The sequence below is a fragment of the Schistocerca nitens genome, chromosome 8, assembly GCF_023898315.1.
Source record: "Schistocerca nitens isolate TAMUIC-IGC-003100 chromosome 8, iqSchNite1.1, whole genome shotgun sequence".
In the NCBI taxonomy this organism is placed as follows: Eukaryota; Metazoa; Arthropoda; class Insecta; order Orthoptera; family Acrididae; genus Schistocerca; species Schistocerca nitens.
Genome location: NC_064621.1, coordinates 158,373,583 through 158,396,268, shown reverse-complemented (window position 1 = coordinate 158,396,268; position 22,686 = coordinate 158,373,583). Strand labels below are relative to the sequence as shown.

The 22,686-nt window shown below is 42.9% G+C and overlaps 1 protein-coding gene across 1 annotated transcript in view; it reads right to left on the bottom strand.

Moving 5' to 3' along the window:
* The window catches only part of LOC126199459 (uncharacterized), a 1,573,541-nt gene that overhangs the window by 698,589 nt on the left and 852,266 nt on the right, over window positions 1-22,686 (bottom strand). The window contains exon 6 of the mRNA XM_049936380.1: window positions 6,112-6,151. Within this exon, the coding sequence (XP_049792337.1) occupies window positions 6,112-6,151 (40 nt within the window). The remainder of the gene's footprint in view (window positions 1-6,111; window positions 6,152-22,686) is intronic.

The window sequence follows — 22,686 nt, the reverse complement described above, 5'->3', positions numbered from 1 at the left end:
AGTGCCACGTATTTGACCATGGTTTCCTTTCCGATTGCAGAGGGTGAGAGCTATAGGAGAGCTTCTACATATTAATAATTAACTACAAAATCATAAAGCACTGATTCCCCAATTCTTCTATATTCAAATAGGTTCACAATTCACGACAACTGACAATTAACAAAGTTTTTCAGACATCACGTTCATACACGATGCTTCTATGCTTCGAACCTAACTAGAGATAGCCTGGCATAGATCTTATGTAATAACGTTCATTTTTCTTTGGTGCTTCACCATTCTCGTTAGGCTCCTTTCTCCTTTAAACTTATAAGGATATGGTGTCTGTTCTTTCGGACATATAAGTATATCGTTCTGGCAATACCGGCCATGACCTTCTTCTTCTGTGCGGATGCACACATATTCCCCAAACTCTTACGGGACTTGGTAAGAATGTCTTCCACGAGTAATGATTGTGTTGGGGTGGGACACTACGAATGTTGTGTGTGGACGTACAAGATGAAAATGTGGGTCTCGCGGGAGGCGTGCGCGAGATAGTCCCTGCAGTCGCACTATCCCCTGTGTCCTCGGTGGCTCAGATGGATAGAGCGTTGTCATGTAAGCAGGAGATCCCGGGTTCGAGTCCCGGTCGGGGCACACATTTTCACCTGACCCCGTTGATATATATCAACGTCCGCCAGCAGCTAAAGGTATTAATATAATTCTAATTTAATCCTTTCTCCTTTGGAGTCCACATCACCTCCAAAGCACAACTGCAAAGTACAAGCGACCTCTCACTGGCGAGTCTAAATTACACATCCGACGTCGCTTTCTGCGCTGTTGCCGCATTTTTTCTTTCTCATATCTGCACATAAATTCCAACAAACCTTGGCACAATAGATGCTCTTTACGCTACTGCTAATTAAAGTCAGTATTTTGACTCGCACATTTTCCATCAGTCTAATAAAAGGGATCTGAGTCAGGTGGCTATGCTTTATAGTAAGATGTACTACTACACAATAAGGATTCCAGTCAAGTGTAACTGTGACCGAATGTAGGTTTTAATGGCGGTTACCGAATAAAAAAAAATAATATTAATCATTTCGTTTCAAGACTGCATGGAAATCCACTACTTCCATGTGCATTTTCTTTTACTGCTCAGACTTTGAGAAAAAAAAAACTGCAATTACTATTGTGCTAAATGATCAGGACTGTCTTTATGAGAACAATTTTTGCTTTTGACCAACAGTGCATCAATTAGTGTGTGCATTTGATATCTTTGTTATTGTAATTATGAAAAATTTATGAAATCATTATTGGCCACTGCGAAAACAATTTGCAAAATTTTTTGTGGGGAGCATGGGGGCTGTGTAAGTAGGCTGTTTAGGTTTTTATATTGGTAACGACACGTAGCGCTCTGTATGAAAATCACTGGCTGTCCTGTGCGCAGTCTGTGGCTGGTTGGCATTGTTTGTATATTCGCTGTTGTAGTGTTGGGCAGTTGGATGTGAACAGCGCGTAGCGTTGTGCAGTTGCAGGTGAGCCGCCAGCAGTGGTGGATGTAGGGAGAGAGATGGCAGCATTTTGAGAGCGGACGATCTGGACGTGTGTCCATCAGAAAGAGTAAATTTGTAATACTGTATATCATGAATTGATATATATATATATATATATATATATATATATATATATATATATATATATGATGACTTTTGAATATTATTAAGGTAAATAGATTGTTTGTTCTCTATCATAACCTTTCATTTGCTAACTATTCCTATCAGTAGTTAGTGCCTTCAGCAGTTAGAATCTTTTATTTAGCTGCCAGCATTGGCGCTCGCTGTATTGCAGTGGTTTGAGTAACGAAGATTTTTGGGAGGTAAGTGATTCATGAAAGGTATAGGTTATTGTTAGTCAGGGCCATTCTTTTGTAGAGATTATTGAAAGTCAGATTGCGTTGCGCTAAAAATACAGTGTGTCAGTTTAGTGTTGATCAGAATAAGTAAAGAGAGAAATGTCTGAGTACGTTCAGTTCTGCTCAGCTGTTTGAAAATCAGATAATGTAAGAGGTTTGTCAGCACAGTAATTCATTAATTCTTCTAAGGGGACGTTTCAGTGTGAGATGTTGAGCATTGTATCTTAATACTGGTACGAAGCCGGTTTGATGGCTGTGCTGAGCGTTTCTTGGAACTTTGTTGTACTGCTCTGGCTGCTACTTCCAGCTCCAGCGCGTCGCTGCCTGGAAGTAAACACGAATGGCAGGTGGCGTGCGGAGTAAGCGCAGTACCGGTACCTACTGCCGCTGCTGCCTAATTTTAGGCTGCCCAGAATGTTGCAGAAGCCCGGAAAGTGCGGACAAACTCCGGGCTGCCAGAGGATCGACTTGTAGCGCAGCAAGCCGGCAAGGGCCGCTGTTTATAGCGGGGGGTCACGCGACTACGCCCTCTCACTCCGGGCACGTTGTTTTGACGGGCGAGGCCGCACCACGCATAATTTGGACGGAGAACGAACGCGCACGCGTATTTCCGCTATCGCGTCGTAATGCGCCGGCACCAGCGATACCCCACCGATACACAGTCGGAAGCCTGTCGCTTGGTTCCATCGTGGTGCACGCAGGAATCGTTGGCTCGGCTGGAGGTGTGCGAAAAGACACGGATAATGTTTGTGTCTCAAGACGCTATTCCCAGTAAAACTTCAACTTTTATCAGTCCCACTGCTACATTTCGATTGCAAGGAAGATGAAACGTCCCTTAGAGAAATTATACATGACTGTCCTTAAACTGACACACAGTATTTTTAGCGCAACGCAATCTGACTTTCAAAAATCCCTACAAAAGAATGGCCCTGACTAACATTAACCTATACGTTTCACAAATCACTTACCTCACAAAAATCTTCGTTACTCGAACTACTGCAATACAGCGAGCGCCACTACTGCCAGCTAAATAAAAGATTCAAACTACGGAAGGCACTAACTACTGATAGGCATAGTTAGCAAATGAAAGATTTTAATAGAGATCAATCAATGTATTTACCTTAATAGTCATAATATATATAGCAGTTCATGACAACCAGTCTTACAAATTTCAAAACTCCGCCATCTCTCGCCCCACATCCACCACTGCTGGCGGCTCACCTCCAACTGCGCAACGCAACGCGCTGTTCGCATCCAGCTGCCCAAAACTACAATGGCCAACAACAATGCAAACCAGCCACAGACTGCACACAGCACAGCCAGTGATTTTCATACAGAGCGCTACGTGGCATTACCAATATAAGAAAACATAAACAGCCTACTTACAAAGCGATCACAAATGAGCTCTGTAGACTGGCTACAAACTCGCTAGCGGATCCGGTGACGTCATCTGCGAACTCGCCGTCTCAGTAGGGTCAGGACCTCGGCCCGACAAATCCGCCGCTGTGCATTTAACTGGAAACTCGTCGCCTGAGTCTGTCGTTGGCTACAAGTGGACGATACCAGGGTAATCAATACAATGGCTGATCGGTTGCCAGTGGCAGTTCTTTCCACCACCCCTGCCACTGTCGTTTTTGCAACTCGCATTGTTATACCTCGCCTTCAAAAACCACTAGCCAGATTTCTTATTCTCTCGCTCGCTACGCACAAACTTTTACTTCTACAGAAAAAACTGAACTGGGATTTTTCTCGGAAATTTAATGTATTTAAATTTTGTACCGAGATAAGTTTTCGCTGGAAGTCACCATTTTCGAGTTATTCAAGAAAAACGAATAAAAGTGATCTTCATACGCACCGCCGCCCACACACTCATCTCTCGCCAGCCAGGATTTCTAGTATGTTGTTCCTGGCACACACTTCTACCACGGTCCAAAAATATTCTAAGACACCAACTATTCCCGATATCTCATCTTTTTTGGTCTCGAATGATTGGGCAGTTACGCCAGCAGCATACTAGGCCATTTTGTTAACATTACTAATTTAAACATGCCCGTGAAAGAAATGAAAGAAAAACGACTTTTTGTAAACGTTACGCCAAAACTAATTACGTTGACAGTTCGATTCAAACTTGACCCTTCCAAGCACAGTAGTTTCTTTGTCAGGGCCGGGAAATACAACGATATAATTGTTTATTTTTTGTGTTAAAATTCACAAAATTGTTACGTAAAAGTTACACAAACATCAATTCTACAATTTCGCTCAACTACGCCGGTAGCGTAAGAAAGCCAGTCGGTGAAGACTAAAAAGGTCGAATGTGGGAAATAATTCGTGCAGTCGCAAATTTTTGTACACTGGTAGGAGGGAGTGTAATGAAAAACATACTGGAAATTCTGATCATTGGGGTCTGAGTGTGGGAGTGGGTGTGCATTTGAAGATCCCTTTTGTACGATTTTCTTGAATAACTCGAGAACTACGGCCTCTAGCGGAAACGTAACACGCTACAAAATTTAACTATATTATTATTTTGAGGACTGCTGTAAATTTAATTTAATATTTAATCTCTGGGGAAGAAAGTCTAACAATTAAGTCGATATACAGGCGCTTTCCACACGTTACTGGATCTGTGGAAACAGTACAAGAAAATAGGACACGAGGATGAAGAGTATTCTCTAAATGGTACTTAATTACTAAAATAAACTTACATCAGTCTTCGAAAAAGTTACAGAAATGATTGATGCGCTACACAACTCATTATTAATACATAAACGAACGTTGCCAAGATTAAAAGAACACACAAATGGAGCGCTTTTTGATAACAGGGACACAACAATGACATTGCTATCTGCCCATTTTTATTTTGACGGAGTAGATATGTTTTCTCATGGCCCAGGTGGAATAAACAAGAATACAACCGTTGTGTTTGCATTCGACAACTTTTATAAGTTTTTCGTCTGAAGAGTGGACTACAGCATCGAACATTTTCCGCTGATGGAGCACATTTGCAACTGTATAAACTAGATCATTTGATTTTCGTCTTACACCACCACAGTCTCACTTACTTTAAATTAAATTGTGATCTTCAGTTTCATCCTCCTACAAACGAAAATCTACTTATCTATACACATTATAAATTAAATTCTCCCGCTGCATATCTCTGTCTGTATGTTCGGGCTAATCTCACAAACTACAGCAGGGATTTTGATACGGTTTTCCCTAATAGATAGACTAATTCCCGGTCTCAAAATGTCAGATTTCAAGAAGACAGCATAGTAACGTTGTTACTTCCCGACCCGCAAAAATCGATCGACAGAGTTTCTATAACTGAGAAACATCAATATGTTATGATCATCTCTAAACCAAACTGGGAACTTATGTTAAATTTATATGTAAATTTCAGCACTTATTAACTAAAAAATCCCTCTTATTAACTTTTAGCGTCAATCACTTCTCCTATTTAATCCTACGTATTTAGCCGGCCGCGGTGGTCTCGTGGTTCTAGGCGCGCAGTCCGGAGCCGTGCGACTGCTACGGTCGCAGGTTCGAATCCTGCCTCGGGCATGGATGTGTGTGATGTCCTTAGGTTAGTTAGGTTTAAGTAGTTCTAAGTTCTATGGGACTGATAAACACAGCAGTTGAGTCCCATAGTGCTCAGAGCCATTTGAGCCTACGTATTTATTAGCTGTTCTCTTAATGTCGCCATTCCTTGACTTTATTGCACCATCATCAGACTCAATTTGAAGTTTAGAAAATGTATTTTGGAAACCATGTGAAAAGGCGCAATAAATTAATATTATGTATCCTGTTTCAGGAAATGACCACACCACATATAGGAGCAGGGCCAATGTTTCGCCAACAGCGTAGCGGTTTGGGAACAGCCACCTTTTTTCTAACTGTTCATCCAATTTTTGCAACTGAGGTAAAGCGAGAGAGTATTTTGTTGATTGCCTTTCAGGAGACCACGTGGCAGCACTTCATCAAGAAGGCCCAAAGCATGCTTCTGCGTGCTTTAGACGAAAAACAATGCCGTACAATAAGCGGCACCGTGTGTTAAAATGCATCTTCAACATATACAAAAAAGAAAGAAAAGAACTCGCGTCATATAGCGAATATTACATTCTGCACTTAGAAGAATTAATGTTTCAAGATGTCTCCCTCTAACTACATAAGCACACACTGAAATAGAAAATTATTAAATTGGTTCTAATGAGAACGGTCCTTACCTGATATGATCTCCTCCTGACTGGGCTTCAGAAAGACTACCTGCAAACGAGAAAAAGAAATCTCGATTACTACGTGTAGCGTAATATCAACAGATATTCGTTAGATTTCACAATGGAGAGCAAAACCATCGCGGAAGCCACAGTCGCTTTGCTACACCATAGGTAACAAATAGACATAGCAAGAAAACCAGGGAACTTAAAAATTTCAACACGGGCTAACCATGTGAGGCAACAGAAGTGGAGTCACACCGATCCACACACTACTCATAAATGTTGTAGGCAAACTACTCGTAAAAGGTGAAGGCTCACAGCTACTGCAAACACGTTTTAAATGTAATGCAACCGAACAGAAGAAACGTGTGATACCTGACGAAAGGATCTCGCATTTTTGCCATATGAGCAATGTATAAAAGCACCAAGAAAACGTAATATGCAAAGAAAAGAAAGACTTAAATACTAAGAAAAAGAAATACATTGCTGGCCAATTAAGTGTCAACATGAGGAAGGATGATGATGAAATTTTACTGCATAGAGGTATGATCCATCTATGGAGTTAACGAAAGGCAGTTTGTTTTTTGCCATCAGGTTTCGCTTCTGTTTTTATGAAGCATCTTCAGTGGCCTGTAATACATGTTTCCGTACACGGTATATGCGTTATGTACCAGCACACGTATGATACGTTTAGTCTCTCCCTTTTCAGGCTAGAAACAACTTTTGTAGCACAAATTTCTTAAGGTTAAATTATCATTTGGTGTTACTTTCGATTTCCAATGTTTCTAGTCCATGTGTGTGGTCCTGGAGACGTGTTTACTCGGTCCCCAGGCTCCAGATGGTTTATTTTCGGCGTTTTTTCACCTATATTTATTACAACCCTTCACTTGTACACTCCACTGTGTATCGAAAGTGAGTGTGTGTGTGTGTGTGTGTGTGTGTGTGTGTGTGTGCGCGCGCGCGCGCGCGCACACGTGTGTAGCAAAACACAAACTGCCTTTCATTTAATTGCAAAACGGAACATACCTCCATGAATTTGGAAGCGAATAGGGAAAGATGAAAAAGGGGATAAATTAAATTTTATTACTTCTTCGTGTACACGTTGTCTGGGAGGAATGGTCAATATTCAGGGTTATGACAGAAACAATCACTGGAAGCAAAAAATTCTAGTAAATATGTATCTGAAATGCATACCTTATGAGCACTCCTTTATCTTCGATACTGTAAAACAAATCTCTTCTACTGAAACATCTCTGCTTTCCGTATTTCGGAAGGAGGTAGTGTGGACCAAAACAAGAAAAAATTGTCTAGTAAACATGGGCTCGAACGTACATACCTTACGAGCTATGAGTACGACTTCAGTAGAAGAGATGTGTTTCACAGTTGCGAGGATGAATAAGTGCTCATATTTCCTAAGCTATGCATTTTAGAGGCAATGTTTACTAGACTTTTTGCTTCGAATGATCGTTCCTGTCATATTCCTGAACAATTACCATTCCTCCCGGGACAAACAAGAGGTATACTTGATTTAAGATGTAGGTAATTTGGGAGTGTACAGGATGTGAAGTTTAGTGCAATGGGCTGTAACTTCTAGCAGCAGCAGTGGCTCTAACTTGGTCGGGAATCAAGTCGAACTCTGCTTGGTTGAGGTATACAACGTTATTCTAAATGATGGACCCATTTTCAAAACTTAGGATTTATTCACGTACAAATCCAAAATGAACAATCTTTATACCACTGAAAAGGCGAAGTTTCATTGTTTTTTCCACAATATTTTATATCAATTTTATAAATATAATAATTTGTAATAATTTTGTAATTAATTAGTTTTTAGTAATTATTTAATAATTATAAATGAGGTAAACGTTGTAAATGTTCAATGTGGCCACAAATGGCTGCACGGCAAACATTGACGCGGTAGCCAAACTCGTCCCACACACGCGAAAGCGTATCTGCTGTTACCGAGTGCACGGCAGCAGTGGTCCGGTTCCGGAGGACGTTTAGAGTGGTTGGTAGAGGCGGGACGTAAACAGCTTCCTTCACATAATTCCAAAAGAAATAGTCGCAGGGTGTGAGATCAGGAGATCTCGGTGGTCGGAAGTGCAGAGCCAGGCCCTCAAATTCCCTGCGACCGACCCAGCGCTGAGAAAGGGAGTCATTCAAAAAACCTCTTACACCATGGTGCCAATGGGGCGGAGCTCCATCCTGTTGGAAAAAGAAGTCCTAGTAATCTTCCATAGCTTGAGGGAAAAGCCATTGTACCAACATGTCCAGGTAGGTGTTGCCCGTTACAGATTTTTACGCAAAGAAAAATGGTCCATAAACTTTTGTATGGCATACGGCACAGGACACGTTGATCTTCGATGAGTCTCTTTCGTGTCGCAATGGTGACTGTGGATTTTCCAAATCCCACATGCGAACATCGTGTCTGTTTTCTCCACTAAGGTGGAACGGCGCTTCGTCGTTAAAAATTACATGCTGTAGAAATGCGTCATCCTCCATCTTTGCTACCACATAATCACAAAATCCGAGACGCTTCTCTTTGTCACTGTGGTTGAGAGCCATCACATGTTGTAATCGGTAGGGCTTCTACAGCAAATGCCGTCTCAGAACTTTCCATACAGTTGGTTGGGGTTTTCCAAGTTCTCGACTGGCTCTATTGGTAGACGTACTAGGACTGCGCAGAAAACTTTCTTGACTTCGTCGGACATCATCCTCTGACACACGCGGTCGGCCTGTGCTTTTTCCTTTGCACACACTCCCAGTCTCTTTGAACTGCTTAAACCAACGGTTAATAATTTGGTGAGTTGGTGGTTGAATACCGAATCTGGTACGAAATTCCCGCTGCACTACAATTTACGACTCATTTTTCGCGAACTAAAGAACGCGGAAAAGCTCGTGCTTCACATTCGCCATCTCACTCACAACTGACAGTAAAACGGAATTACGGCCTTGTTGCCGCGCGAACTCTGTCGGCCATATCTAAAACCATCACCATCTTCCCGCCACCGCCCGCCAAAAACTTTGAAACTTCCTCTTTTCATTAGTATCAAGCTTGTTCATTTTGGATTTGTACTTGAATACATATGGACTTTCGAAAATGGGTCTATCATTTAGAATTACACTGTACTGGTTCCCTGTGCCAGAGTTCATTACTCACAGTGTCTAACGAGTGGTGGCGTGCCAATCTCTCGTCGACCCATGACCAGATGTTTGCAATGGCTGAGAGATCTGGAGATCGTGCTGGGTACGGTAATAGTAGAACACCTTCTGCATCAAATTAGGTCAGCGCAGCACAAATAATGTGGCCTTGCGTTATCTTGTTGAAAGATAACGTAACGGAGATCTCAGAGTTAGGACACAACCACTGGCCTTGACACGCCAGAAATTTTCAAGGCAGCTACGCAAATTACCGGCTGTGTGAACTATAGATGATCTTGTTGTGTACCTAATGGCACTCAGTACTATGACGTCAGGAGCTGAGCCATATGACGACAGCGAATGCGATCAGATCATGTACACTCCCCTCCGAGGCTCCACACACGAATACGTCCCTCATCATGGTGCACACGGAAAAGAGAATCGTCTGAAAAGAGGACGTGGTGTCTTTCCCGTGCACAGTGTGTAATGTGGTCTCTGCCTGCGCGCCTCCCTCTGGTGCCCCCTCAATACCAGACGTAGCAGAGGTGATGTGCTGATAGTCTGTGGTCTGTGGCGTTCCGGACGTCGTCGCACCATCTATCTGGTTACATGTTTTGCTGCATACAAGCCAACTGCCTGAATTCAAGGTGTATGATGCGGCAAGGTTCAAATAATAATGTAATAGGGCTGGATAAAAACGTAGTGGCAACACTATCATAATCTGAAAGAAGTGCACGCGCGCTGCCTATAGCTAATAATAGGTCTATTAAAGCAGTGCAGTGAGCGGCAACGGCTATATTTGAGTCAGCTGCAGTGTATAATGTCTAAAAGTGCGGGAGGCCGGTTCTAGTATCCTAACAGTATGTTAGGAAACAAACACCACGCATGGGTCAAGACTGAAGTGGCACTTGATAGCAGCGCACAATAGTGTTCTCAGGGATTGAATCAGGTGTGTGGTGATGCAGAATTGCATGCCGTATGGTTGGGAGATGGGTGAAAGTGTTTCGGGATTGCAGGCATGTCATTCAAGATCTACCCCGATCGAGACGTCGCTCCCCTCTTCATGGTAAACATGACAATTGAGCTCCTTGCCTTCCCCTGCTGCATGTGGCTCATCGATGGACAGTATCGTCATCCTTCATGACAATGCACAATGCCACACTGCCAACCCAATGGAGGAAAAAATGGTTCAAATGGCTCTGAGCACTATGGGACTTAACTGCTGTGGGCATCAGTCCCCTAGAACTTAGAACTTCTTAAACCTAACTAACCTAAGGACATCACACGCATCCATGCCCGAGGCAGGATTCGAACCTGCGGCCGTAGCAATCGCACGGTTCCGGACTGAAGCGCCCAGAGCCGCTCGGCCACTCCGGCCGGCACAATGGAGGAGCTCCTGCATATGTGGGGTTGGGAGATACTGGAACATCTACTGTACTCACCCAATATGAGTCCGTGCGGTTACTATCTATCCGCCAAAATGAAGAAATTCTTCGTGGCATGCGCTACAACAGAAGAGACGACATCGTCCCTGCCATGAGACGGTCCTAGTGAGACGTCGACAGAGACAGACGCGCTGACGGTGCCCCTCCATCTGTGTGGGGAAAGGTGGTCGAGATGCGGCGCGATTATACTGAGGGCATGTAATACGAGGTGCGGCTAGAAAAAAACCGGACTGATGCTGGAAAAAACATTTATTTACAATTTCATGTTATCTCCTTCAATGTACTCTCCTCCTCGGTCTCCACACCACTCCATACGAATTTTCCACTGTTCATAGCAATGCTGGAGATCATTTTCGGTAAGTCCATACATTACTTCCGTCGCTTTTTCTTTTACTGCTTCAACAGTCTCAAATCTAGTTCCTTTCAAAGCTGACTTGACTTTAGGGAAAAGAAAAAAGTCACAGGGGGCCAAATCAGGTGAGTAGGGCGGATGATCTAAGATGGGAATGTTGTGTTTTGCCAAAAACGTCTTCACTGACAACGCACTGTGAGCTGGGGCATTGTCTTGGTGAAGGATCCATGACTTTTTTCTCCACAAATCGTTCCGTTTTCTCCGTACTCGCTCACGTAGGGTAGCCAGGACGCTAATGTAGTAATGCTGATTCACTGTTTGTCCCTCTGGTACCCAATCAATGTGCACAATCCCTTTGATGTCAAAAAAACAATCATCATTGCCTTGAATTTCGATTTTGACATTCGTGCTTTTTTTTGTCGTGGAGAACCAGGAGTTTTCCAATGCATCGATTGGCGTTTAGTTTCGGGATCGTAAGTAAAAAACCACGATTCATCGCAAGTAATAACATTTTGTAAGAAGGTGGGATCACTTTCAATGTTTTCCAGGATGTCAGAACAAATCATTCTTCGCCGTTCCTTCTGTTCAATTGTGAGACACTTTGGAACCATTTTTGAACACACTTTGTTCATGTTGAAACTTTCATGAAGAATCTGCCTAACACTTTCCTTGTCAACTCCTGTTAACTCAGACACTGCTCTGATTGTTAAACGGCGATCTTGTCGAACAAGTTTACCGATTTTTTCAATGTTTGCATCAGTTTTTGCTGACAATGGTCTGCCAGTGCGAGTGTCATCACTGGTGTCTTCGCGGCCATCTTTAAATCGTTTAAACCACTCAAACACTTGTGTTCGCGATAAACAATCATCGCCGTACACTTGTTGTAACATTACAAACGTTTCACTTGCAGATTTTCCTAGTTTGAAACAAAATTTGATGTTAACACGCTGTTCTTTCTGTACACTCAACATTTTCCGACGCACAGACAAAACGTCAACTACTTAAAACAGACGCCACGGGCAGATTGAGTGCAGGAGGCAGATGAAACTCGAGCAGTAGGCGGAGCGAGAGTCACGTGACAGGCCACGCGACTTTCAGCCTTATTGCATTCGTTTTATTGTTTCACCAGTACTAGTCCGTTTTTTTTCTAGCCACACCTCGTATGTGAACGTCTGTCAATAAAGTCTGTTGTGAACTGTAACAGTGTTGCCGCTACTTTTTATTCGGCCCATGTATCTGACCTATCGGGTGCTAGTCACAGCATGTCGTCGTGTAGGGACCTCCTGAACTCATCGGTTGCATATTTGGTCTCTGTATCTCCATCGTTTTAGAGATGGTTGCTGTTCGACACAGTATGTTAAACACCCTTCAGCCGTCTAAGTCCCAAACTTATGTTATTTGGCTACCAGTTTCGGCGATTTACTACTCTGTCTTCAGGCCCCTGACCGACGTGTAGGAAGATTTCATCTCGGTACTGTTCAAAACAGTGGTAGACATCTGCTTGCTATAGCGACACCTTGAACCATGAGATGATGGCTGAAGGTATCGCTGTAGCAAGCAAAAATCTGCTAATACCAAAACTGGTAGCCAAATAAAATAAGCTTGGAAACTAGACGGATGAAAGGTGTTTAATTTGACATCCTGTTCCATATTAGTGTTACAGTTGCGGATCCCGGTCAACGCGAGCAGCAATATCGCGGAACTATACGCTGCAGTCTCGACAGGCCATGTTAATGCTGCTGACGAATTTGCACAACGTGCTGGTAAACGTTTTTCCCTTTTACAAGAGGCATTATACGATCGTCTCATAAACAAGCAGCACTCAAAAGGGATTTTTGAATGAGAAACGCGCCGCGTAATTTTTCTTTATGTACAGAATTTACACGGCGTTATTCCCATCTAGTTTGTGCAGTTGCGCTGAAACACTAATCATACGCATAACATGCCAGCTTGTAATACACTTCATGTCAACCTGATGTTTGTTGCATGGTGTTACACTTCTAATGGGCAGCAGTGTACTGCCGTCATTACAATTTCTTAACATACAGATGCAAAACAGAGAAACTTTCTGGCAAGCAACGCAGTTATTTTGGACATCATATCTAAGATCTGCATAGTTTATTTAACAGCTCTAATTTCTGCTATAGCTAACGCGCAAGTTTCTGAGTGCTGTGCACAAGAGAGAATTAGCTTTCGGTGTATGAGGAAGCATTTCATTACGGTACGAATTGTAAAATTGATTCCAGGGTTTCTGAAAATTTCGTTTTGCGTGTAAGCTCACGTAATCGAATATTTGAGCGCGTTTTTTATCTGCGGTAGTAAACCATGTTTACTCAATTTACTCGAGTATTTCAGCTGCCTCTACCAAACAATTACGGTTTGTTTTTAATTTCCTCACTGCTTTGAGCGAATTTTTCTCATGCACTTGGACGTAATTGCCTGTACCGGCAGCACCCGCGCAGTTAGCATCAATCTAACCTCGATTATTTTTTCTGGTGCTGAAATGTTTATCGTCGACGTCCTGCCCCCCTCCCCTCCAATCTGCTGTACCCCACTTGCGTGATGTTCGATACAGTAACTGACTAATTTAACTAAGCTATGACAACGGGAGTATCTTCACAGATATACGACTGTTTCGAAGAATTCTTATAAAACCCAGTACGTTATTTGGAGCTTGCTCCGTGGAAGCGTAATAGTTGTTGTTGTTGTTGTTGTGGTCTTCAGTCCTGAGACTGGTTTGATGCAGCTCTCCATGCTACTCTATCCTGTGCAAGCTTGTTCATCTCCCAGTACCTACTGCAACCTACATCCTTCTGAATCTGCTTAGTGTATTCATCTCTTGGTCTCCCTATACGATTTTTACCCTCCACGCTGCCCTCCAATGCTAAATTTGTGATCCCTTGATGCCTAAAAACATGTCCTACCAACCGATCCCTTCTTCTAGTCAAGTTGTGCCACAAACTTCTCTTCTCCCCAATCCTATTCAATACCTCCTCATTAGTTATGTGATCTACGCACCTTACCTTCAGCATTCTTCTGTAGCACCACATTTCGAAAGCTTCTATTCTCTTCTTGTCCAAACTAGTTATCGTCCATGTTTCACTTCCATACATGGCTACACTCCATACAAATACTTTCAGAAACGACTTTCTGACACTTAAATCTATACTCGACGTTAACAAATTTCTCTTCTTCAGAAACGATTTCCTTGCCATTGCCAGTCTACATTTTATATCCTCTGTACTTCGACCATCATCAGTTATTTTACTCCCTAAATAGCAAAACTCCTTTACTACTTTAAGTGACTCATTTCCTAATTTAATTCCCTCAGGATCACCCGATTTAATTTGACTACATTCCATTATCCTCGTTTTGCTTTTGTTAATGTTCACCTTATATCCTCCTTTCAAGACACTGTCCATTCCGTTCAACTGCTCTTCCAAGTCCTTTGCTGTCTCTGACAGAATTACAATGTCATCGGCGAACCTCAAAGTTTTTACTTCTTCTCCATGTAGATTGAATAACATCGGGGAGAGGCTACAACCGTGTCTCACTCCTTTCCCAACCACTGCTTCCCTCTCATGCCCCACGACTCTTATAACTGCCACCTGGTTTCTGTACAAATTGTAAATAGCCTTTCGCTCCCTGTATTTTACCCCTGCCACCTTCAGAATTTGAAAGAGAGTATTCCAGTTAACATTGTCAAAAGCTTTCTCTAAGTCTACAAATGCTAGAAATGTAGGTTTGCCTTTCCTTAATCTTTCTTCTAAGATAAGTCGTAAGGTTAGTATTGCCTCACGTGTTCCAACATTTCTACGGAAGCGTAATAGGACCACAAATATTCTGAAAAGAGGTAAGCGAGAGGGTAAACAATGCTGTAAGATTATTCGCTTATGATGATGCTATCTGCAGGATAATACACATTGTAACGTTAATATATTCGTACGTTAAACACCGTACTTACACTATATTCATTGATGATGCTGCTTCATTTTACCCTATATGCGCGGCGGGGTAGGACAAGGCTCTCTTTTGCCACAGACACGTTCAATATACATCTATCTGACTCCCAGACTTTCATGTAGTTAACACAGCTCCCATCACTGATGATACAGCAATATATTACACCGAAAACAACGTAACCGACATTCATTAAAAACGTCAAACCTTTGCTTGAAAAATGGTCCACAGAGTAGTGGGTGAAAATAAATGTCAGTAGAAATTATGCAACTTTTTATACAAGAAAAAGGGTAGATTTATAAATACTTCTGCTGTTATTCAATGAAAGCATTCCACGGAAAGAATACACAAAACATCATGGAGTCCACGAGAACAAACTGCTTATCTTCAAAAACTCATAATGAACACAGCAAATAGAAGGTACAGTGAGATCGCTGCCTTTTTCCCTTAATAGACAGGGGCCCGTCTCTAAACAGGAAAAAAAGCGGTTTCCCACTTTACAAATAGGTAATAGAACCACTAATGTTGTATACCGTCTCATATGGGGAATTATGCATTTACACAAATTAATAACTTTCGTACTGTCCAAAATAAGAAACTCAAAGTTATGACAGTGAACCAATAGTTCTGTACTGACAGGTTACTCTGTAACTGCAACATATGATCTGAAGATGGGCAGCTAGCCTGAAACCGGCTATTGAAAATAACAAATAGCGATCAAAGACTGAAATGCCATATTTTTACTGACAACTTGCTCCATGCGTGATGGCATCGACGCGTATAGGGCGCGAGTAGTGTCCTGTGGTATAGCCATCCATACCGCATTCTGTAGTTGGAATTGGGTGACAGCGCTGCAGCCGTCGTTTCATCATATCTACACATTTTCGACTGACGACAAGTCTACGGATCTGGCGGGCCAGGGCAAAAGGCTGACATCCTGTGACAACAAGAAGGCACGTGTACATGCAGCAACATGTGGTCGCTCATTGTCTTGTTGAAAAACGGCGTCTGGGGTGTTGTGCGGAAAGTGTATGGTTACGGGTCGCAGGATGTCATTCACGTAGGTCACACTCTTCTCAGTGCCATGGACACGCACCAGTTGTGATTTGTGGTTGTACCCCATTCATTCCACACCATAAGGTCTTGAGTTGCCGCTGTATGTTGTTGTTGTTGTGGTCTTCAGTCCTGAGACTGATTTGATGCAGCTCTCCATGCTACTCTATCCTGTGCAAGCTTCTTCATCTCCCAGTACCTACTGCAACCTACATCCTTCTGAATCTGCTTAGCGTATTCATCTCTTGGTCTCCCCCTACGATTTTTACCCTCCACGCTGCCCTCCAATACTAAATTGGTGATCCCTTGATGCCTCAGAACATGTCCTACCAACTGATCCCTTCTTCTGGTCAAGTTGTGCCACAAACTCCTCTTCTCCCCAATCCTATTCACTACCTCCTCATTAGTTATGTGATCTACCCATCTAATCTTCAGCATTCTTCTGTAGCACCACATTTCGAAAGCTTCTATTCTCTTCTTGTCCAAACTATTTACCGTCCATGTTTCACTTCCATACATGGCTACACTCCATACAAATACTTTCAGAAATGACTTCCTGACACTTAAATCTATACTCGATGTTAACAAATTTCTCTTCTTCAGAAACGCTTTCCTTGCCATTGCCAGTCTACATTTTATATCCTCTCTACATCGGCCATCATCAGTTATTTTGCTCCCCAAATAGCAAAACTCCTTTACTACTTTAAGTGTCTCCTTTCCTAATCTAATACCCTCAAAATTTTTATTTCTTCTCCATGGATTTTAATACCTACTCCGAATTTTTCTTTTGTTTCCTTTACTGCTTGCTCAATATACAGATTGAATAACATCGGGGAGAGGCTACAACCCTGTCTTACTCCCTTCCCAACCACTGCTTCCCTTTCATGTCCCTCGACTCTTATAACTGCCATCTGGTTTCTGTACAAATTGTAAATAGCCTTTCGCTCCCTGTATTTTACCCCTGCCACCTTTAGAATTTGAAAGAGAGTATTCCAGTCAACATTGTCAAAAGCTTTCTCTAAGTCTACAAATGCTAGAAACGTAGGTTTGCCTTTTATTAATCTTTCTTCTAAGATAAGTCGTAAGGTCAGTATTGCCTCACGTGTTCCAGTATTTCTACGGAATCCAAACTGATCTTCCCCGAGGTCGACTTCTACTAGTTTTTCCATTCGTCTGTAAAGAATTCGTATTAGTATTTTGCAGCTGTGGCTTATTAAACTGATTGTTCGGTAATTCTCACATCTGTCAACACCTACTTTCTTTGGGATTGGAATTATTATATTCTTCTTGAAGTCTGAGGGTATTTCGCCTGTTTCATACATCTTGCTCACCAGATGGCAGAGTTTTGTCAGGACTGGCTCTCCCAAGGCCGTCAGTAGTTCCGATGGAATGTAGTCTACTCCGGGGGCCTTGTTTCGACTCAGGTCTTTCAGTGCTCTGTCAAACTCTTCACGCAGTATCGTATCTCCCATTTCATCTTCATCTACATCCGCTTCCATTTCCATAATATTGTCCTCAAGTACATCGCCCTTGTATAGACCCTCTATATACTCCTTCCACCTTTCTGCTTTCCCTTCTTTGCTTAGAACTGGGTTTCCATCTGAGCTCTTGATGTTCATACAAGTGGTTCTCTTATCTCTTATCTGTATGTCTTATACAAATGCAAGCACTGTGATGCAGCTCCCTATGTCTCCTTCTTTTGCTACTGCCTTTATCCCACATTGTGCGCAGGGTCGGCAGGGTTAAGTACCGATTTGGTATGGTTAATTTTTGAAGGGGTGGCCGGATGCCCTTCCTGCCGCCACCCCATACACCCCGGGACGGAATTAGTGTACCCCAGCTGTCTGCGTCTAGTGTAAATCGTGAAATAGTGTGAATGTGTGTCAAATGTCTGCGAGTCGTGTAACTGGGGCAGAACGTGGGTTCAAATGGTTCAAATGGCTCTGAGCACTATGGGACTCAACTGCTGAGGTCATTAGTCCCCTAGAACTTAGAACTAGTTAAACCTAACTAACCTAAGGACATCACAAACATCCATGCCCGAGGCAGGATTCGAACCTGCGACCGTAGCGGTCTTGCGGTTCCATACTGCAGCGCCTTTAACCGCACGGCCACTTCGGCCGGCAAAGAACGTGGGGACCAGCCCGGTATTCACCTAGTAGGATGTGGAAAACCGCCTAAACACCACATCCAGGCTGGCCGGCACACCGGCTATCGTCCTTAATCCGCCGGGCGGATTCGATCCGGGACCGGTGCGCCTACCCGAGTCCAGGAAGCAGCACGTTAGCGCTCTCGGCTACCCTGGCGGGTCAGCTCCCTATGTCTGCGGCGAATCAAAATGCAGCCATCATTGTCAAACAAACAGAACCTGGATTCGTCCGAAAACACTATCTGATGCCATTCCTGTCCCCAGTGACGTTGCCGTCTACATGTTTCTGCACATTTGTCAAAGGTAGACGGAGAAGTGGACGACACGCACGTAACCCATGCCTTAATAAACGGCGACCGACTGTCATCCCTGATAGTGCACGATGTGTTACACTGTTCCGCCAGAGCCGAGGTGGGCGCAAATCTGCCCCACAATGTCATTCGGACGAGGTATCGATCTTCTCTGGTGGTGGTCTAGGTGATGGGACCTGATCCGTCTCGTGTTCTATGGGCTCCTTTGAACCACACTCGTTGTATTGCCGAAACACGTCGTCCCACACGAGCAGCAATTTCCCGGATGGATGTGTCGCATACTCTCACGCTAATACTGCCCCCTCTTTCAGACTCACTAATTTGACGGTACGGTTCGCGCATACTTCTGTGAGCCATCGTGCACGTCTGCTCGAGCCACACCCATCAGTTATCTTCGGTTTATAGCGACAACGAGAGCCGCAGGCACGTTTTACCGGTAGTGTTGCGCCGCGATATCGATGTCAACTTGGAATTTGTGGGCCGACATGGTTCAAATGCTAATCATTTCTGCAGAACATACCAATGTAACGTCCTGTGAGTATGAACGTCCTATCTCTAGCCGTTCAAAGTATTCTGTTTTTTTGTGTGAACATGAGTGTATTTCGAAATTTTATCCACGGCAACCAATTCCTGCACAACCAAGCGAGCCCCTGCAGGATGGCAGGAAGATTAGAGTTAAACGTCCCGTCAACATCGAGGTTTTTAGAGACGCAACATGAGCTCAGATTACTTGATGGATGGGGATGACGATAGCTTTACCTTTACTTTTTAGTATTACCGTACTTTCAGTTTGCTAATGTAGGGGTACAGAGTGTCCCACCTCACAGCTGAATAAGCATTAATTAACCACCGTAACTGGTTATGTTGGGTGTCAGATTACCAGATTGTCGTGAGAACATCATTACTGGTTCCTATACCTTCAAGTCAGTTTGTTGCAAGTCGGCCTGAAGCGCGGTACTCAACAGAGCGGTGAGTTGTTTGATTTTATACGCGATTTTTTAAAGTTACTGGGTATTTTTAACCCAACCTCAACAGTTGCAGAACTTTTTTTGAATATTCTCGTATTCTATTTTATAGGTAGTATGGCATCTAGCAGGTTTCCTGTGATACCTAATAACCCTGGATGCAGTTCTCATCAAAGCAGTGAGTTTAATTCGTTATTACTAGAAACTCTGCTTATTGATAACCAAGTTAGTTACCCTGAGATTTTCTCGTTTTCCGATTTTCAGCTGACATGCCATCTAGAAGGTGGTCTATGAAACCTAGTGGTCCTGGATTTGGTGACTGGGCGAGATCTATACTGGATGAGTCTGAGAGTGAATGTAGTGGGGATGAAAGTGTTATAGAACAAGGTTTCGAGAGTGCCCATGAAACCGAATCAGAGCAAGAAGTATGTGAAGCTGAGAATGAAGTGCATGGATACCTAATGTTACAGTTCCTGGATCATCACCAAGTTCACTCGTCAGTTGATACTCCTATCCGAGCTTTCATTTCTCTCCTGAGATTTCCTTTGTCACGGTTCAGGCGTGGAAGTGAGGTTGATGGCTTAGCAATCCAATCCTAGCGTGGAACAGGCGGCCACAGACATTACAGCTGATGGAAGGTGGAGGACGTGGCTGAGTTTACGTCTCCGGCGTTTGCCATTCTCCATTCTTCGACGTTCCAGCTCAAAGTTTTGAAGAGCATTTGAGGTAACTGAGCGCGAGCGACTTCGATCTTCTGCTATTGCGGACCCGTTACTCGGATCGATGTTCAAGTTTTTCAGATTTTTCTTGTACTGATCCTTATAACGTTTGAGAGGGGCACCTCGTGGCCTTTTACCTGTGCTCACTTCGCTGTACAGCATTTGGCGTGGAAGTCTGTCATTTTCCATCCGCTGGACATGTCCGACCCATCTGACTTGATGCCCAATGATAAGAGCTTCCATGCTATACATTTTTGCTTTCTCAAGAACAGCAGTGTTGGATATGAAGTCATCCCATTTCAGGTTCATGATATATCCTAGCTTCTGTTGGTTGAAGCGTTCTAGTTTCTTCAGATCACAGCAATATAACGTCCAGGTTTCGCAACCATATAGCAGAGTGGAAATGACTACAGCTTTGTACACCATCAGTTTGGTGTACAGTGTTAGGTCTTTATTCAGGAAGACACGCTTTGTAAGTTCACTACAACCACCACATTCCTTTGAAACAGACACATCGTCATCAGATGAAAACCAACCCCTTTCAAAAAGGCAGAATCGTCAATACGAGCGAAAGAAGTATTATGGGAAGAACCGTTTCATTTGGTCCAAAAAACCTCCAGCTTCAAATGTTCGCACAAGGAAACATAATATCGTTTCACATTTACCAGGAATAATTGGTCCTGCTAAAGCCCTTGGTCAGATTTGTAGACCCCAGACTGCTTGGACGCTACTTTTTAGTGAGAGAATACTGAATGAAATAATTCTGCAAACCGATAAAAAATTGCCCCTCATGAGGGAAAAGTTGTCTGATGATACAAGAACTGACTACAAAGACTTGGATCTGATCGAGTTCAAGGCTTTTTTGGGGATTCTCATGTTCACAGCCATCTTCAAATCTAATAATGAAGATCTTCAAGCTATGTTTGCAACCGACGGTACTGGTCGTGATATTTTCCGTTGTACAATGTCACTGAAGAGGGTCTTGGTGTTACTGCTCAGTATACGTTTTGATGACGCCTCAGACAGAGATGTGAGGAGAAAATGTGATGCAACAGCTCCTATAAAATGGGTTTTCCAAGAGTTTATGAAAAACTGTATGGCTAGTTACTCAATTGGAATGTACGCTTGCATTGACGAAATGTTGGTGGGCTTTCGTGGTCGATGCCGCTTTAAAATGTATATCCCCAGCAAACCTAGAAAATATGGACTCAAAATAATGGCTTTGGCAGATGCAAAAACCCACTACTTGCTAAACGCCTACATTTACTCCGGAAAGGGTAGTGATGGCAGAACACTCACTGATGACATTTTCCAAGCCAACTCAAGCAGTGTTACAATTGACCAAACCCATTATCGGAAGTAACCGCAATATCACAGCAGATAACTGGTTTTCGTCCATTGCCCTCGTACAGGAACTACGTAAAAGGGGCTTGACATACGTAGGAAACACTGCGAAAAAATAAAAAAGAAATACCGAAAGAATTTTTACCTGCCAAGAAAAGAGAAGTAGGAGAAGCTCTCTATGGTTTCACAAAGGAGACAACACTACTCTCTTATGTACCAAAGAAAGGCAAGGCCATCCTACTTGTATCCTCAATGCACCATACCGAGTCAACTGATCCAGAAACCCAGAAACCAGAAATCATTGCCTTTTATAACAACACAAAAGGTGGGGTCGACACCTTAGATGAGAAATGCACAGTATACTCAACAAGTCGAGGGACAAGGCGATGGCCATTAGCCATACTTTTCACTCTAATGAACATTAGTCTAGTGAATGCCTATGTTACCTACCCAGGGAATCCAGAGCTAACCAGATTGGAATACATCAAAAATCTTGCCAAGGAACTCGTAGACCCTCATCTCAATCGTCGACTTCAAAACGACCATTTGCCCCGTGAATTGCGGCTAAACATCAGCAGAATTCTCAAGATACCAGTTCCATATGAAGCCAGACGAGACTTGGGCAAACAAGTGAGGTGTAAGACGTGCCCACCAGGCTCTGACAGAAAAACGAAAAAGGTCTGTAACAGCTGCAACTACCGATTTGCGGAGCCTGCACAATTCCTGTACGCCGAGATTGCGTATAGTAATGGCTTGCCAATTCTTCTGTGTGTAATAACTTGTCAAAAAGTAATGTGCTTTTATAAAGGTTCATTGTTGCTTTATACTGTAATATTCAAATTTAGTTTATTTGTTTATAAAAAATTTGCAGATATATGTATTTCGTGACATGTTGCAAAATTTGTTATGGACTTACATATATTTGAAAAATTGTCTATTCTGTTCACTGTAAATAATTTTCTGCTGCCAAAAGTTGTTCAGAGATGTCAATAAAAGTTACTTTTGGAATGTATGTAGAAACTTTTCACTTCTCCTTCACCATTGAAGTAGGAGGGCCATGGAAATTATTGGGTATCTATAACCCAACCTCGCCAGTTGTGTCACAAAAATATCACCTCACCGGTTACGGGTAAGAGGCACCTAAA